Genomic DNA, 18,599 nt, shown 5'->3' with positions numbered 1-18,599 from the left:
GTTACTACTCTGGCCCAGAATCTAGAATATGCTTATTATTAGTAGATTTGGATAGAAAACACTCTGAAGTCTCTAAAACTGTTTGAATGGTGTCTGTGAGTATAACAGAACTCATATGGCAGGCAAAAACCTGAGAAAAATCCAACCAGGAAGTGGAAAGTCTGAGAATTGTAGTTCTTCTTTTGAATCTCTATCGAAACTACAGTGTCTGTGGGGTCACGTTGCACTTCCTGAGGCTTCCATTGGCTGTCAACAGCCTTCAGAAAGTTCTTTCAGCATTCTCCTGTCACTGGGCAGAGTATAGGAGCTCAGTCAATCAGTGGACTGCCTGGGGACAAAGGGACTGGATATGCGCGATCCCGTGAGCACGCCGTTCCTTCTTTTTCTTCTTGAATGAATATGCTATTGTCCGGTTGGAATATTATCGCAATTTTACGTAAAAAATACCATAAAGATTGATTTTAAACAGCGTTTGACATGCTTCTAAGTACGGTAATGGAACATTTTGACTTTTCGTCTCTGGTACCGCACTTGCGCGTCATTGGATAGTGCTCTGTACACACGAACAAAACGGAGGTATTTGGACATAAATATGGATTATTTGGAACAAAAACAACATTTGTTGTGGAAGTAGCAGTCCTGGGAGTGCATTCTGACGAAGATCAGCAAAGGTAAGAGCATATTTCTAATACTAATTCTGAGTTTAGGTTGCCCCGAACTTGGCGGGTGTCTGAATAGCTCACCGTGATGGCTGAGCTATGTACTCAGAATATTGAAAAATGTGCTTTCTCCGTAAAGCTATTTTAAAATCTGACACAGCGGTTGCATCCAGGAATAGTCTATCTATAATTCTTTAAATAATTGTTATATATTTTGTCAACGTTTATGATGAGTATTTTTGTAAATTGATGTGCACATTCACTGGAAGTTTTGGTGGGAATACATATTCTAAACATCACGCGCCAATGTAAAATGCTGTTTTTGGATATAAATATGAACTTTATCGAACAAAACATACATGTATTGTGTAACATAATGTCCTAGGAGTGTCATCTGATGAAGATCGTCAAAGGTTAGTGCTTCATTTAGCTGTGTTTTGGGTTTTTGTGACACATGTCCTTGCTTGGAAAATGGCTGTGTGGTTATTTTTGTCTATGTACTCTCCTACCATAATCTAATGTTTTGCTTTCGCTGTAAAGCCTTTTTGAAATCGGACAATGTGGTTACATTAAGGAGAAGTGTATCTTTAAAATGGTGTAAAATAGTTGTATGTTTGAGAAATTTGAATTATGACATTTTGTTGTTTTGAATTTGCCGCCCTGATATTTCACTGGCTGTGTCCCGTAGGTGGGACGCTAGCGTCCCACATAGCCCATAGAAGTTAACGTGCATTGCAATGAAAATGACTTTCTGACAAAATTAGAAACGTTTAATATCTTGCGAGACTCTCTTACCCATATACATGGATAAACGCTTCTCCCTCTCTGTCACGGATGCCATGGTTGCCCTTAGTTTGAAGATATAATCTGGAGACAGGTGTTTTTGCAGTTCTTCGTGATATCGTTCAAAAAGCAACGTTAGAAAGGATTACCTACACATACTGAGCAGCTCATGTTATAGACAGAAGCGGGCTAAATGGCAGACCAATCCAAAGTCATCTCTCGGCATGTCCCTCCCACTCATTATCTCAGCCAATCATTTCTAGCGGGAAGGTTTCTGTCTTTTTTAATTCATATTTACAGATGGTTTGTTATTAAGGCACATGAAAGTTCACACATTCCAGAAGGCATTTCTGCCCAAAAACGCATTTTGATATAAAAATATATAAACAATAAACGTTCAAATGACTCTCCTGTGTAACAGTTCCGTGCGACATATGCATAGTTTCCTGAGTCACATTTGGTGTTTTGTTGATGGTGGTGGAAAACGCTGTGTCAGGCGCCGCTCCTGAATCTTCCATAAATGTTTAGTTGGGTTGAGACTCTTTCAAAGTCACTGAGATCTCTTCTAGCCATGGTAGACAAAATAATGGGCAACTGGGCATTTTTATACATGACCCTAAGCATTATGGGATTTGAATTGCTTAATTAACTCAGGAACCACACCTGTATGGAAGCACCTGCTTTCAATATACTTTGTATCCCCCATTTACTCAAGTGTTTCCATTATTTTGGTAGTTAACTTTAGTAGCACAGCTCTGGTCACCAACTCTCCCTCCCCCCTCTCTATTTTTTCCATTCCTTCTTTTGTTTACCTCTCCTGCTCTTCTCTCCCACTCATACCTTCTCTTGTCCTTCACGCCTACACTTTTCTCATTTTCCCTCCCTCTCTCCACCTCTCTCTCACTCTCCTTTCTCTCGTTCTCCCTCCCTCTCTCTACACCTCTCTCTCCACCTCTCTCTCTCACTCTCCTGTCTCTCCTTCCTCCTCTCTCTCTCTCTTGCTCCCTCCCTTTTTACTTGTCAGACGATACGTACAACTTTTCTTAATTAGCTTTTCTTGATTAACATTTCTCTTTGTCACCCACACCCCCTGCTCTCTCTCTCCTCTCACCTGCCTCTCTCTCACACTCTCCTGTCTCGCTCCCTCTCTCTTTCTCTTCTCTCTCTTCACTCGCTCCTTCTCTCTCCTCTCTCCTCCTCTCTCTGTCCTTCTCTCTCTCTATCATTCCTTTCAACTCTGCTACATGAGTCTCTGATCTATTTTAGCTGTCACTATGGTAACATTTAAGGTTTACTGCTGTGTGTGTGTGTGTGTGCGTGCGTGCGTGCGTGCGTGCGTGCGTGCGTGCGTGCGACCGACCGACCGACCGACCGAGGTCAACGAATAAATCCAGATGGACAGAGAGGTGTTTAATATTGTATCAGTGTGACGTGTTGTTCTGTAGTGTTTACAGACCATGTCCCTGGAGAAACCAAGCTAGGAACTCTCCTGGATGGGAACAGTCACTGTTACCTCTTCACCAGACCTGGGTTCAAATAGCATTAGTTTTCTCTCCAATATTTTAGTTATTCTTGATTTAGTGACTTAGACCAACAAGTGAAAACCCATTGTTTTTATGTGGGGTATTCTAAACCGTTTAACTTCTATGGGCTACTGCGGGACACAGCCAGTGAAATATCAGGGCGGCAAATTCAAAAACAACAAAATATCATAATGAAACTTTCTCAAACATACAACTATTTTACACCATTTTAAAAATAGACTTCTCCTTGATGTAACCACATTGTCCGATTTCAAAAAGGCTTTACAGCGAAAGCAAAACATTAGATTATGTTAGGAGAGTATATAGACAAAAAATAATCACACAGCCATTTTCCAAGCAAGGTAATGTGTCAATAAAACCCAAAACACAGCTAAATGAAGCACTAACCTTTGATGATCTTCATCAGATGACACTCCTAGGACATTATGTTACACAATACATGTATGTTTTGTTTGATAAAGTTCATATTTATATCCAAAAACAGCATTTTACATTGGCGCGTGATGTTCAGAAAATGTATTCACACCAAAACGTCCGGTGAATGTGCACATCAATTTACAAAAATACTCATCATAAACGTTGACAAAATATATAACACTTATTTAAAGAATTATAAATGGACTACCCCTGGATGCAACCACTGTGTCAGATTTTAAAATAGCTTTACGGAGAAAGCACATTTTTCAATATTCTGAGTACATACCATCACGGTGAGCTATTCAGACACCCGCCAAGTTCGGGGCAACCTAAACTCAGAATTAGTATTAGAAATATGCTCTTACCTTTGCTGATCTTCGTCAGAATGCACTCCCAGGACTGCTACTTCCACAAGAAATGTTCTTTTTGTTCCAAATAATCCATATTAATGTACAAATACCTCAGTTTTGTTTGTGCGTACTGATCACTTATCCAAAGGCATAACGCGCGAGTGTGGAACGAGAGACGAAAAGTCAAAATGTTCCATTACCGTACTTAGAAGCATGTCAAACGCTGTTTAAAATCCATTTTTATGGTATTTTTAACGTAGAATTGCGATAATATTCCAACCGGACAATAGCATATTCATTCAAGAAGAAAAAGAAGGAACGCGTGCTCGTGTGACTGTGCATATCCAATCCCTTTGTTGCCAGGCAGACCACTCAGTGAATGAGCTCCTATACTCTGCCCAGTGACAGGAGAAGGCTCAAACCACTTTCTGAAGGCTTTAGACAGCCAATGGAAGCCTTAGGAAGTGCAACGTCACCCCACAGACACTGTAGTTTCGATAGAGAATCAAAAGAAGAACTATAATTCTCAGACTTTCCACTTTCTGCTTGAATATTTATCAGGTTTTTGCCTGCCATATGAGTTCTGTTATACTCACAGACACCATTCAAACAGTTTTAGAGACTTCAGAGTGTTTTCTATCCAAATCTACTAATAATATGCATATTCTAGATTCTGGGCCAGATTAGTAACCTGTTTAATTTGGGTAGGTTTTTCATCCGGCTGTCACGTCCTGACCAGTAAAACAGGTTGTTTGTTATTGTAGTTTGGTCAGGGCGTGGCAGGGTTTTGGGAACGACCTCCAATTAGAAGCAGCTGGTTGTCGTTGCTTCTAATTGGAGGCCATATTTATATGGGTTTATTTTCTCTTGTGTTTGTGGGTGATTGTTCCATGTATAGGCAAGGTTACCTTACTGGACTGTCATGCGTTTTCTTGGTTTGTTTCAGTGTTCACGTATGAATAAAAAATATAACTATGGACACTTACCATGCTGCGTGTTGGTCTGATATTTCTTACTCTTCATCAGAAGATGAAACGTATGACACAGGCCGTGAAAATACTGCCCCCTAGCCCAGACAGGTTAAGGCAGTGTAACTGTTAATCATATAAACATCTTCGTGTGTGTGTGTACTATAGGAAGAACGTGAAGATATCAGCAGTGTGCCGGTTCTCTCTGTCTGAGGTCCAACGGGTCTTTGACGGACCCTACATGGAGAATCAGGACTATGGAGCCAAGTGGAGCGAGTACACTGGAAAGGTCCCTGACCCACGACCTGGATCAGTGAGTATCACACACACAAACACACACACACTTGGTATTTTGCTGTCCGAGCGGACTCCTGTATAACAGGCCCAGTCAGTTTAATTGATTTAAAGTTTCCCCTAATCTCTCTATCCCCTTTATCCTCAGCATCCCAACATCCAATATATTGAGTCTGAGAGAGGGAGAGAGGAAGAGAGAGGGAGAGAGAGAGAGAGATTTATAAAAGCAGAGTGAAAAACAGAGGTAAACTGGGAAGGAGAGATGGAAAAAAGATTATAGAACTGCGTGGCAGCTTCTTGGATGAGGATCAAACGGAACGAGCTTATGTCATTGAAAGCCATTTCCATGGCGATTATCGCCGGGCCAAGACTTGGCAACGGTTATAATGACTTATTATGGGCTACAAAGCTGTGACTTCATTAAGGAGAGGAGTCGTGATCTACAGTAGTGTCATTTCAACATTGAAAAGCTTTATTCCCACTCTCCGGGTCGAGCTGTAAAATGAGGCAGAGAGGACGGTTCCGGTTCTTAACTGTAGAGACAGTGTCAACGCCTCTTATCAAAGTTGGGGTAGTAATCTCACAGAGGACAAAGTTAGAGAAGTTGTAGCCTTAGTCAGGTGGAGAGGGATAAGCAGCCTACACAGATACACACACACACACATACTGACTTCAACTCATAGTGACCTACTATAAACTATGAACTATAAACTCAATGAGGGTTTGCCTTGTATACTGTAAACTCTGAACTCACCTGCTATACTGTAAGGGAGGGCTATATCGCCCACTCATCTCTCTCCATCCATCTATCCGTCCACCCACCCATAATATATAATGATAAAATATATACTGAGCCTTCAGAAAGTATTCACCCCCTTTACTTGTTCTTTACCATTCGGCCATCAGATTTGCCACCAATGCTCGTTCTAGGACACATCACTGCACTCTATACTCCTCTGTGAACTGGTCATCTCTGTATACCCGTTGCAAGACCCACTGGTTGATGCTTATTTATAAAACCTTCTTAGGCCTCACTCCCCCCTATCTGAGATATCTACTGCAGCCCTCATCCTCCACATACAACACCCGTTCAGCCAGTCACATTCTGCTAAAGGTCCCCAAAGCACACACATCCCTTTTCAGTTCGCTGCAGCTAGCGACTGGAACGAGCTGCAACAAACACTCAAACTGGACAGTGTTATTTCAGTCTCTTCATTCAAAGACTCAAACATGGACACTCTTACTGACAGTTGTGGCTGCTTTCCATGATGTATTGTTGTTTCTACCTTCTTGCCCTTTGTGCTGTTGTCTGTGCCCAATAATGTTTGTACCCTGTTTTGTGCTCCTACCATGTTCTGCTGCTGCCATGTTGTGTTGCTACCATGTTGTTGTCATGTTGTGTTGCTACCATGCTGTGTTGTCAAGTGTTGCTGCCTTGCTATGTTGTTGTCTTAGGTCTCTATGTAGTGTTGTTTCTCTTGTCGTGATGTGTGTTTTGTTCTATATTTATATTTTATTTATTTTGAATCCCAGCCCCTGTCCCCGCAGGAAGCCTTTTGCCTTTTGGTAGGTCGACATTGTAAATAAGAATTTGTTCATAACTGACTTCCCTAGTTAAATAAAATAAATAAAAAAATAAAAAATAAAAATAAAAAAAATAATATATATATATATATATATATATATATATATATATATGTTGTTTTACAGCCTGAATTCAACATGGATTAAATGTATGTTTTTGTCACCCATCTACACACAATATCCCATAATTACAAAGTGAATGCATGTTTTTGAAATTTTTGCAGATTCTTTTGAAAAGGAAACAAATAAATATCTAATTTACATAAGTATTCACACCCCTGAGTCAATACATGTTAGAATCACCTTCGGCAGTGGTTACAGTGGTTACAGCAGAGTCTTTCTAGGTAAGTCTCTAGGAGCATTGCTCACCTGGATTGTACAATATTTGCCCTGTAAACTTGGTTGTTGATCATTGCTACGCAGACATTTCCAAGTCTTGCCATAGATTTTCACGCCGATTTAAGTCAAAACTGTAACTAAGCCACTCAGGAACATTCAATGTTGTCTTGGTAAGCATTCCAGTGTAGATTTGACTTGTGTTTTAGGCTATTGTCCTGCTGAAAGTTAAATTTGTCTCCCAGTGTCTGTTGGAAAGCAGACTGAACCATGTTTTCCTCTAGGATTTGCCTGTGCTTAGCTCTATTCTGTTTTCTTTTATCCTAAAAATCTCCCTAGTCTTTGCCAATGATAAGCATACCCAGAACATGATGCAGCCACCACCATGCTTGAAAATATGAAGAGTGGCACTCAGTGATGTGTTGTGTTGGATTTGCACCAAACATAACTCGTTGTATTCAGGACATGAAGTTAATTTCTTTGCCACATTTTTTGCAGTTTTACTTTTGTGCCTTATTTCAAACAGGATGCATCCTTCTCACCCCCTCTTCCCACATGTTTCCAGTGTATTACAGACCAGTTGAGATCCAGAGGTATAAACTCCTCCACCTCCCTGCCAGACGACGTGTTGAACTTTGTGAGGAGACACCCTCTGATGTCCCAGCAGGTCATGTCTACAGAGCAGCGCCCCCTGTTGTTCAGGAGGACCACAGACTACACCCAGCTGGTGGCTCACAGGGTGGAGGGGCTGGACGGGCAGAACTACCATTTACTGTTCATGGGCACAGGTTGGTGTGGGGGGGTATGAGGGAGTGTCTCGGGGGTGGCTGTACATGCGTTATGCTGTGTTTACATGCATGGGATTTGTTTTTGTCATCCCAGTAAAGTAATGGAACAGACTTCAAACCACATGTACAGTACATCCCATTGTATGTGTGTGTGTGTTGTGACCCTGTATCTGTCTCCTGGTCCAGACGATGGCTGGCTGCACAGAGCTGTAGAGGTCAAGGGTCATCTACACATCATAGAGGAGCTACAGCTGTTTGACCAACCACAGCGTGTGGATAGCCTGGTTATTTCACATACACAGGTACACACTCACAAACGGACATGCAGGCACATGCACGGAGGGACTCTCTCTCTCTCTCTCTCTCTCTCTCTCTCTCTCTCTCTCTCTCTCTCTCTCTCTCTCTCTCTCTCTCTCTCTCTCTCTGTCTCTGTCTCTGTCTCTGTCTCTCACAAACAATAATATCAAGGTTTGTTTTGTTTAGTGATCTTCTAATTCAAGGATATTTTCAATAACACAGGCCTCAACATACCCTCCCTCCCTCCATCCTCTAGATGAGTGTGTATGTAGGTTCTCCCTCTGGTGTGGTCCAGCTACCTCTCTCCACCTGCAATAGGTACAATTCCTGTTACGACTGTATCTTCTCCCGGGACCCATACTGTGGCTGGGATGGACAGGACTGTTTGGATATCACAGCACAGACTGACAGGTGAGAGTGTGGGTGGGTGGGGGGGTTTAATGCACTGTGTGTGGTGGGGGGAAGGGGTAATGCAGTATGTGTGTGGGGGGCAATGCAGTGTGGGGGGATAATGCAGTGTGTGGGGGAAGGGGTAATGCCATGTGGGGGAGGTAATGCGGTGTGGTTGTGTGCAGGGGCAATGCAGCATGTGTGGGGGTAATGCAGGGTGTGGGGGAGGGGTAATGCAGTGTGCGAGTGTGGTGGGTAATGCAGTGTGGGGGATAATGCAGCAGGGGGTAATGCAGTGAGGGGTAATGCAGTGTGTGCGGGTTAATGCAGTGTGGGGGGTAATTAAGTATGCGTGGGGGGTAATCCAGTGTGGGGGGGTAATGCAGTGTGGGGGGGTAATGCAGTGTGGGGGGTGATGCAGTGTGTGTTGGGGGTAATGCAGTGGGGGGGTAATGCAGTGTGTGTGTGTGTGTGTGTGTGTGTGTGTGTGTGTGTGTGTGTGTGTGTGTGTGTGTGTGTGTGTGTGTGTGTGTGTGTGTGTGTGTGTGTGTGTGTGTGTGTGTGTGTGTGTGCAATTGATGACAGGCTAACAGTGTCTCCTCTCCTCAGGTCTAACCTGACCCAGGACGTCCTGTATGGGAACAGAGGATGTGACAATGGTACACAGACAGACAGACACACACAGACAGACAGCAATGATAGGAGTTGCGTTAGGACTAGACACTGGTCTCACTATAGTAGTAATAACACATGGATTTCATATGGCTAGCAAAGGTTTACATTGTTTATAGTTTAGTCCAGTCCTTCCCACCTTGAAGATAAAGTAGGATGGTTTCAAGGTGATTCTGCACACTGAATGATGAAAGGAAATCTGAAGTTAGAATATGCAGAAATACCATCAAATTGTTAGAATAAATATTTATTTATATTTATGCAGCATCCTCATTTCCATAGCATCTATAATCAAATTTACTTTACATTATACTTCACATACTAAGAAGTTAGAAAATACTTTTTAGCATTTATTTTCATATGGGAGAATGTAACATATTGGGTTTTTCATGCACCAATGATTTTAGAGTCATATATGCAGTTTGGGACCCAATATTTGCATCGCGAAAAATATCACCAAAATACAATCAGGAAAAATGTTTTATGCTATATTCATAATAAATGTAGCAATTACAGTATATGACAAGGTATCAACATTTCCACCTCTTTCATTGTCAATAATTACATTTTGCCCATATTCTTGATTAAGAATGTTAATAAACTCACTTGTTTGAGACCACAAAATAACCCAACATAGTGCTGCTAATAGCTTTATACTGAAGATACTGTGACTGGAGAAAAACCTTTCAGAGTTGAAATTATATGAAAAAATCAACTTTCATTATCATCATAGGGCAGCACACAATTGGCCCAGCGTCGTCCGGGTTTGGCCTGGGTAGGTTGTCATTGTAAATAAGATTTTCTTCTTAACTGACTTGCCTAATTAAATAAAGATTAAATAAAAATAAATAAATACAAATCATTTCTACACACTGTCTACCTGGTTTAAGTCGTTGAAGTTCAGTGTCTGTTCTGAGGTCTATAACAGTTAATCAGACTTATTAACTGTTCTGAGGTCTATAACAGTATATCACAGTGTTATTAACTGTTCTGAGGTCTATAACAGTATGTCACAGTCTTATTAACTGTTCTGAGGTCTATAACAGTATGTCACAGTCTAATTAACTGTTCTGGGGTCCATTACAGTATATCACAGTCTTATTGTGCTAAGATATTTATTTTGTATGTGGGTTGCCATTCTTTCAGAGCCGATCCAGCACCGGAGCCGGTCTGTAATGGTGGGAGATGACGTGCTGCTCCAGTGTGAAATTAGCTCCAATCTGGCAACCCCAGTGTGGACTCTGGACGGGTCAGAGTTGCAGGGCTATGGCCTGGACTCTGGCTTCAGGGTGGGCACCGATGGCCTCCTGGTCATCGAGTCCCAACCGGAGCAGAGCGGCGAGTACACCTGCCACGCCCTTGAGAACGGCGTCCGGGTTGCTGTGGTTAAGTACTCTGTGACGGTACGTCTAGACATGCCACACCCCCCTCCCCCACCCATCGACCCATCCCAAGACCATCCCTTCTACCCTCCTCCTCCACCCCTCACCCCGCTCTTCCACCCCTCACCCCCTTCCTCTGAGAGGCCCCTGCCACCCCTCTCCCCAGCCCCTCCCCCCCTACCTCAGAACTGCCAGCCCCTCCCCCGGCCCCTCTCCCCCCCACCTCGGAGCTGCTCTCCCCCAGGAGCATGGAGGCTATGTACCTGTCCCTGATCACCATCCTAGGAGGTGTGTGTCTGGTTCTCACCGTGGTCCTCCTCTACCTGGGCTTCTGTCTGCGGGGCAGCCACAGGGGGAAGTACTCTCTCCGCGCTGCCGCCGCTGCAGCCGCAGCCGCCTCTGCCAATCACACAGACAGGAAGAGGAAACATAGGAAGCAGCAGCAGAAACGCCGCAGTAGCTCCGCCCACCTGGATCTCAAGACCATCTCCAGCCACTGTAATGGGAACGGGATCTGTAATGGGAACGGGATCTTTAATGGGAACGGGATCTGTAATGGGAACGGGATCTGTAATGGGAACGGGATCTGTAATGGGAACGGGATCTGTAATGGGAACGGGATCTGTAATGGGAACGGCGTCTCCAAACAACCGGGGAACGGTGACACGCACAAAGGGGGCTTCTTCCAGATCGTCCCGAGAAAGAGCCAGTCGTCCCCCAACAAGGACCCCCCTCCCCCTGCCCCTCCTCTCCCCCCACCCCCTCAGACCCCCCACACCCCCCTCAACCAATCAGAGTGTGACTTGCAAGACTTCCCCAGCCCCAACGGCCTATCGGCGACATTACCCAGCGTCTTGCGGAGGATGCACGGTAACAACTACATGTTGTTAAGACAGAGTGAGGCGGAAAGCAGCTCCCCTCTCTGCCGCTCCTTCACTGAGGAACTCAACACGATCCTGGAGAAGAGGAAGCACACACAGCTGCTACCAAAACCGGACGAGAGCTCTCTGTAGTAGAGGGAACACCTCTCTATGTCAGGGAGGTAGCTCCCCCTGTGGTGGGAGAACTGAACTGGGCCCATTAATATTGTCCATTTAGCAGACGCTTTTATCCAAGGCGACGTACATCAGTGAGTGGCCATTGGTGGTGCAGAAGAGATCCTTTGTGGATGACCCATGCTGCTCACAGAGTAAAATGTTTTTAAACTAGCCTGGACTGAATTATGAGAGAAGGAGATGTCCTGCTTACATTTTTTTGGACCACTGAAAAGGGACACACATCTGGTTGGAGTATCAACTGTGTTTCAAAATAAACTATTTCTGCACACTATTCGGCCCTCCTATCGCTATCCCCTGTTTGACACCCGAAGCCATGGGTTACAGTGAGTACACACATAAGAGAGACAGAGAGAACCTACCCCAGCTCAGCAGAGCTCAGCAAGCTAGACCTAACCCAGCTCCAGTCAATACACCTCAGTCTGGATCAATAAAAGATGAGCCCTGGAGGGGGTGATTCAAGGGGCAGGCCTCAAATCTCAGCCCCAGATTAAGGCTCCTCGCTGGGCAGGACACGAGGGGCGGGGACCCTGGAAGTCTCAACACAGCCCATGATAACAAGGAAGAAGAGGAGGAAGAAGAAGACGCTCATGGGAATATGAGTTCTTGTGAAGTGTGCCAATGACTTGACTTGATTTCATATTGGACATTGAGGGCAAAATGTGTTTTTATTCTTAGAAGTTTGTAAATTATGTGAATATTGATTACAATGGTAACACAAAATGTAATAACCAAATTTGAGTAATATTATTAACACATATCAACTCTTAACCCTAGACAGAGAGAGTAATCCAATGAAAATACCCTCTATACATTATTTTTGTGTAATAGGAAATTGGACAGTATTAACCGTTTTGATGAAATGTAAATGCCGTTTCCTTCAGACATTCCCTGGTTATTATGTACTCAACTCAATGGACACTACAAACACATCAGGACTATGAGAGATTCAACCCCATCTGAGTAGGAGCCAATGGATTACCAGAATCCATACACTGCTGTCTCTCTCTCTCTCTCCTATCCAACCACAACTTAATGGGTCTGAACTATGGTTGGAAAATAGGTCTGAACTCTATCACGACATCACAGCTCGGCCACAGAGGACCAGACATCATGTACACCTGAGGTAACCAGGCTAAGTTTTGTTTTCTGGCAGTTGGTTGGTTTTACAGATAGGCAGACAGACAGGCAGACAGACAGATATCGTGGCCAGATAGTGACATCCAGGGGAACTCTGTCCAGTATGTTTTCCTCTTTTCTTTGAGTGTTGGTTGTGAGGAGTAGAGAGGGTAGAGTAGAGTAGAGAGGGTAGAGTAGAGAGGGTAGAGTAGAGAGGGTAGAGTAGAGGGGGTAGAGTAGAGTAGAGGGTAGAGTAGAGTAGAGAGGGTAGAGTAGAGTAGAGAGGGTAGAGTAGAGTAGAGAGGGTAGAGTAGAGAGGGTAGAGTAGAGAGGGTAGAGTAGAGGGGGTAGAGTAGAGTAGAGGGTAGAGTAGAGTAGAGAGGGTAGAGTAGAGAGGGTAGAGTAGAGTAGAGAGGGTAGAGTAGAGTAGAGTAGAGTAGAGTAGAGGGTAGAGTAGAGTAGAGTAGTGTAGAGTAGAGTAGAGAGGGTAGAGTAGAGTAGAGAGGGTAGAGTAGAGTAGAGTAGAGAGGGTAGAGTAGAGTAGAGAGGGTAGGGTAGAGAGGGTAGAGTAGAGGGGGTAGATTTCAGTGAAGCAGAATAAAAACATCAAAAGGCTGCAGGTACAGGGAACGGAGAGGAGATGAAACTAATGTACACCATTCTCTGAATCTGATGCTCTTTCTCCATTTCTCTCTCTTTCTCACTCTCTTTCTCCACTCATGCCTTCTTTTCTCATAATTACACATTTTATTTTTCTGCATCTTTTCTTCCTCCTCCCTCTCCCTCATTTCCTGCCTCCCACATCTCGTGTCCTGCCTTCCTGCTCTCTCCTTCCTGATCTCGTGTCCTGCCTCCTTCCTCCCTCTCCCTCATCTCGTGTCCTTCCTCCCTCATCTCGTGTCCTTCCTCCCTCATCTCGCGTCCTGCCTCCTTCCTCCCTCTCCCTCATCTCTTGTCTTTCCTCCCCTTGCGTTCACTAGCTATGTTTCCATTAACTTGTCCAGTGATTTTTTGTTGTTGTTGTCGACATTTAGAAAGTTGGCATAGAAAATAGATGTGATAATTGCCTGCTAGGGTGAATTTCCATTGATCTATTTTGTGTGGATAAAAACAGCTAGACGTAATGACGTCACACCTAAAAAATCTAGTGTTGAATAAAAATGCAGTGGTTGAGGTGTTTCCATTACCCATTTAGGCAAATTGTGCATTAATAAATTGGCCACAGCCTGTATGCCCTCCACCTACACTATATATACAAAAGTATGTGGACACCCCTTCAAAATAGTGGATTCAGCTATGTCAGCCACACCTGTTGCTGACAGGTGTATAAAATCGAGTACACAGCCATGCAATCTCCATAGACAAACAGTGGCAGTAGAATTGCCTTACTGAAGAGCTCAGTGACTCCCAACGTGGCACCGTCATAGGATGCCACCTTTCCAACAAGTCAGTTCGTCAAATTTCTACCCTGCTAAAGCTGCTGCGGTCAAGTAAGTGCTGTTATTGTGAAGTGGAAAAGTCTAGGAGCAATAACGGCTCAGCCGCAAAATGGTAGGCCACGCAAGCTCCCAAAATGACTAAACTGATTGCAGTAACCCTAGATTGTAGCTAGGATGGGGAGAAGTCTGTCCATAATAAAGCGCTGCTCTACCTTTTTAACAACACTATCAACAAGGCAGGTCCTACAGGCCCTAATTTTGTCGAACCTGGTCAGGTGCCACAAAGAGGGACTTAGGAAAATTACAATTGGCTCAGAACAGGGCAGTACGGCTGGCCCTTAAAAGTACACGGAGAGCTAACATTAATGACATTCATGTCAATCTGTCATGGCTCAAAGTGGAAGAGAGATTGACTTCCTCACTACTTGTTTTTGTAAGAAGTGTTGGCATTGACTGTTTAAACTACTAGTACACAGCTCGGACACCCATGCATACCCCACAAGACATGCCAACAGAGGTCTCTTCACAATCCCAAGTCCAGAACAGACTATGGGAGGCACACAAAACTACATAGAGCCATTACTACATGGAACTCTATTCCACATCAGGTAACTGATGCAAGCAGTAAAATCAGATTTAAAAAACAGGTAAAAATACACCTTATGGAACAGCGGGGACTTTGAAGAGACACACACAAAGGTACAGACACACGCATACGCACACAAGCGCTAGCACACGCACTCTACACACACGTACTGTACATTGTAATATTGTTGTATGGGGGTATTATACATTTTGTATAATACCACCAGGAAGATTTTGGATCCTCGGTTGCAACACTCCCAACAGAATTCCGAACTTTCTCTGGAAGCAATGTCAGCACAAGAACTCTTCATCGGCAAAGGGTTGCTACTTTGAAGAATCTCAAATATAAAATATCATTAGATTTGTTTTAACACTTTTTTGGTTACTACATGATTTCATATGTGTTATTTCATAGTTTTGACGTATTCACTATTATTCTACAACATAGAAAATAGTAAAAAATTAAGAAAAACCCTTGAATGAGTAGGTGTGTCCAAACTTTTGACTTGTACTGTACATACAGTCACAGTGTGGACGACGTCGTTGATGCGCTCATTGATGAAGCCAGTGACTGAGGTGTTATACTCCTCAATGCCGTTGGATGAATCTTACCTCGTCTTACCAGACGTAGCTTCTCTGTCCTGCCTATGCACGGAAAACCCAGCCAGCTCTATATTGTCGGTGTCTTCGTTCAGCCACGACTCAGTGAAACATAAGATATTACAGTTTTTAATGTCCCGTTGGCAGGATAGTCTTAATCGTAGATCATCCAGTTTATTTTCCAATGATTGGCCAATAGTACTGATGATAGTGGTGGTTTACCCACTCGCCTCCGAATTCTCACAAGGCACCCCAACCTAATTTTCTCCGTCTTTTCTTCACGAGAATGACAGGGATCAGCTCTGGAGAGATATTACCACCTACGGCTGCAAATATCGAGGCGGCTTATTCTAATGCTTACCCAATAAAAATGCACAAAATCATCAATTTGGCACATTATTGCACACATGTAAGGCTACACATCATGGCATACATGGAGACAAATCTTAGACAGTCGCCTACAAGCAGCAAAATATGGTTGAAAACACCTGTAGCCTTTGTTTTATGCATTCATCTCAGTTTTCATTTGAAGCATATTTTTATACGTCGCTTGTTTGTATCAATTGCAAAGACATTGGCAAATTCATATTTGTAGTCAACTTTTGTTCTGAAGTTATCAGCCTCACAGAAAACCGCTCGACTATTTAATGATGCTCCGACAAACGTTCTAACGATGAACTTAGCCTTAAGATGCTTTTGGTAAACCAGGCCCTGGACAGGTCTGTGATTTAGGTCTGTGATTTAGGTCTGTGATTTAGGTATGTGATTTAGGTCTGTGATGTGGGCTGGGGAAGCAGTGAATTGAATGTGTGCAGTAAATTCTAAAAGGCTATAGATGGTTGGAGACCAAACCTCACCAAACTGGGCAAAAACTGGTTGAATCAATGTTGTTTCCACGTCATTTCATGTGATGACGTTGAATCAACATGGAAAACAGTTTGGATTTGCAAAAATGGAATTTCGTCTTTTTTCTTTAACCAACTTTTAACCTACGTTCAATCACATGTTCAGTTTTTTGTTGATTTCACATTAAATTCACATTAATTGACAACTCAACCAAATGTAAATCAAAAGTAGACGTTGGACTGATGTCTGTGGGACCATGGCATTACTAGAGGAGATGAAGGAGAGACAAACCAACACAAGCCATTAGAGAAGCCTTCGTTAAGCCCTATCCAGCTAGTCTCTAAATGTAGTGAGTGATGAGACAAGGTGACAGTTAGTTATTTACTTAGGTAGGTAGGCTATACTCCCAAGGGGAACATGTTAAATGAGGGTTTGGGATCTACAAATGATTGGAGGATATGTTTGAAGAGCTACGGCCAGCTTTACACACACACACACACACACACACACACACACACACACACAGGGACAGCTCTGATGCTATCTATAGCACTGTGCTAGCTTTCAGCTATTTAAAAAAATTTTATCTCTTTAAGCAAGTTATTTCTGTTTCCCATACCTACTGGTGACACATCAAAACAACACCAGGAAGTGAACACAGTGTAGATATCTGTTTCTGACTCACTGATGTCTTGTTCTTCCACAGGCCTGAGAGATGCTGTCTAGTTTGGGGCCTGTCTGTTTGAAACAGATCTTGCTAACTTCAACTCCAGACATTCTCAGATATGGTGTGATGTCTGGTACCGTGACACTAATATCTTGCCCACCGGGAATAGCTTCAAAATGTCTGAATAACTTTGAAGAGTCACTGTTTGGAATCAAACACAGTTCCAGTACCATTGGAAGACCAATTATAATCCAGAGCGACTGAGGAAACAGTCAAATCATCCATTCTACAACAACCAGTATGCTCTATCCCATGTTAACCTGAGAACTGGATACCTCAGTAAGTAATATAGGCCAGAGTACAGTACAGCTACTCTCTGTAACTGGTATACTCCTGTGCAGTTCATCACAAGAGCAAACTGGGGAAAGGGGCATTTAATGGTTCTGGTCTTCACATCAAACAACTCTGCCCTCTCTGTAGTCCTCTCTGTAAGGATGACAAACTATGACAAAATGGATGCTTACTAATCATGATCCCCATCCTAACTGTTGCCAGGTTTTAAAACTATTGGCACTATTAGTGCCACTATGTTCTTTTTAAGTAAAAAAAAATACATGTATTGTAATTTTGTTCTATGTTGCTATTCTATTGCCAGTGTTGTTGTTTTGGTGCCATTTGTAAGAGGCATTGATGTGGGTGTCTAGTCCACTAGTGTTGCACTAGTAATCTAATAACATGGTAGAACAACAGGGGTCTCCAACTCTGGTCCTGGAGACCTACGGGCGGTGCAGAATTTCTTCCAACCCGGCACTACCACAGCTGATCCAACTTATCATGGTCCAGAGTCAGACTGAAGACTGTGATGAATTGAGTGTGTTTAGTAGATATGTTATTGATTGGTTGGAGCAAAACCCTGCACATGCAGTCACTCTCCAGGGCCGGAGTTGGAGAACCTGTTGTTGAAGCATGGTATGTTAGCTAACAGCATGATGAACAGAATACAACATCACAACCATAATGTGACAGATGATAAGACTCTTCAGTCTGGCCCATTCATCTGGGTTTGCTTAGATAAAGTTCCCCACAGCTCGTTAAGCAACTTCCACAGCATTCATCATTCCGTCTTTCGTTCGCGCTCTCTCTATTGCTCGCTGTCTCTATCTCCGTCTCTCTCTCTCTCTCTCTCTCTCTCTGTAATATTATGAGTATTAAGTCCAATTCAGACACAAGATGTCATCCTGCTTTACTAACAGTAAGACATTGAGTAGCAGCTCACCAGTGGAGGCTGCTGAGGGGAGGACAGCTCATAATAATGTCTGGCACAGAGTGAATGGAATGGCATTCCATTCACATGGAAACCATGTGTTTGATGTTGTTGACACCTTTCCACTGATTCCGCTCCAGCCATTACCACAAGCCCGTCCTCTCCAATTAAGGTGCCGGCAATCTCCTGTGCAGCTCACTGACTTCTGGTTCATTTAAATGTAATTTATCTGAGTTGAAATTCTAATAAACAATATGTTTCAAACTCTTCTGTGGTTTATCATTGCTTATAACTACCACTGTGCTCTAGTCAACCCATATCCATCTGTCTTAAGACCTGTATTGCAGTGTATCAGTTAATCAGTGAACCTCCAGGTAGTGAAGCATTAAGGAAGGAAGGAAGGAAGGAAGGAAGGAAGGAAGGAAGGAAGGAAGGAAGGAAGGAAGGAAGGAAGGAAGGAAGGAAGGAAGGAAGGAAGGAAGGAAGGAAGGAAGGAAGGAAGGAAGGAAGGAAGGAAGGAAGGAAGGAAGGAAGGAAGGAAGGAAGGAAGGAAGGAAACA

At 43.3% G+C, this 18,599-nt stretch overlaps 2 protein-coding genes across 2 annotated transcripts in view; both read left to right on the top strand.

Moving 5' to 3' along the window:
- Window positions 1-10,614, top strand: part of LOC106577257 (semaphorin-4G) — a gene marked incomplete at its 3' end in the record, with an annotated part of 31,859 nt that extends 21,245 nt beyond the window's left edge. The window contains exons 10-15 of the mRNA XM_045701761.1: window positions 4,890-5,034; window positions 7,501-7,723; window positions 7,910-8,025; window positions 8,277-8,431; window positions 9,020-9,069; window positions 10,229-10,614. Of these exons, the coding sequence (XP_045557717.1) occupies window positions 4,890-5,034; window positions 7,501-7,723; window positions 7,910-8,025; window positions 8,277-8,431; window positions 9,020-9,069; window positions 10,229-10,614 (1,075 nt within the window). The remainder of the gene's footprint in view (window positions 1-4,889; window positions 5,035-7,500; window positions 7,724-7,909; window positions 8,026-8,276; window positions 8,432-9,019; window positions 9,070-10,228) is intronic.
- A 62-nt stretch (window positions 10,615-10,676) lies between these two features.
- On the top strand, window positions 10,677-18,306 carry LOC106577241 (semaphorin-4G). Its single transcript, XM_045701034.1, has 2 exons — window positions 10,677-12,645; window positions 16,815-18,306. The coding sequence occupies exon 1, from the start codon at window positions 10,713-10,715 to the stop codon at window positions 11,475-11,477; it is 765 nt and encodes a 254-aa protein (XP_045556990.1). The 5' UTR covers window positions 10,677-10,712; the 3' UTR covers window positions 11,478-12,645; window positions 16,815-18,306.
- The last annotated feature ends 293 nt before the right edge of the window (window positions 18,307-18,599 follow it).

Source organism: Salmo salar, chromosome ssa18 (assembly GCF_905237065.1).
Source record: "Salmo salar chromosome ssa18, Ssal_v3.1, whole genome shotgun sequence".
Taxonomy (NCBI): Eukaryota; Metazoa; Chordata; class Actinopteri; order Salmoniformes; family Salmonidae; genus Salmo; species Salmo salar.
The sequence above is the reverse complement of the archived record's forward strand: the minus strand, read 5'-3'. Positions and strand labels throughout refer to the sequence as shown.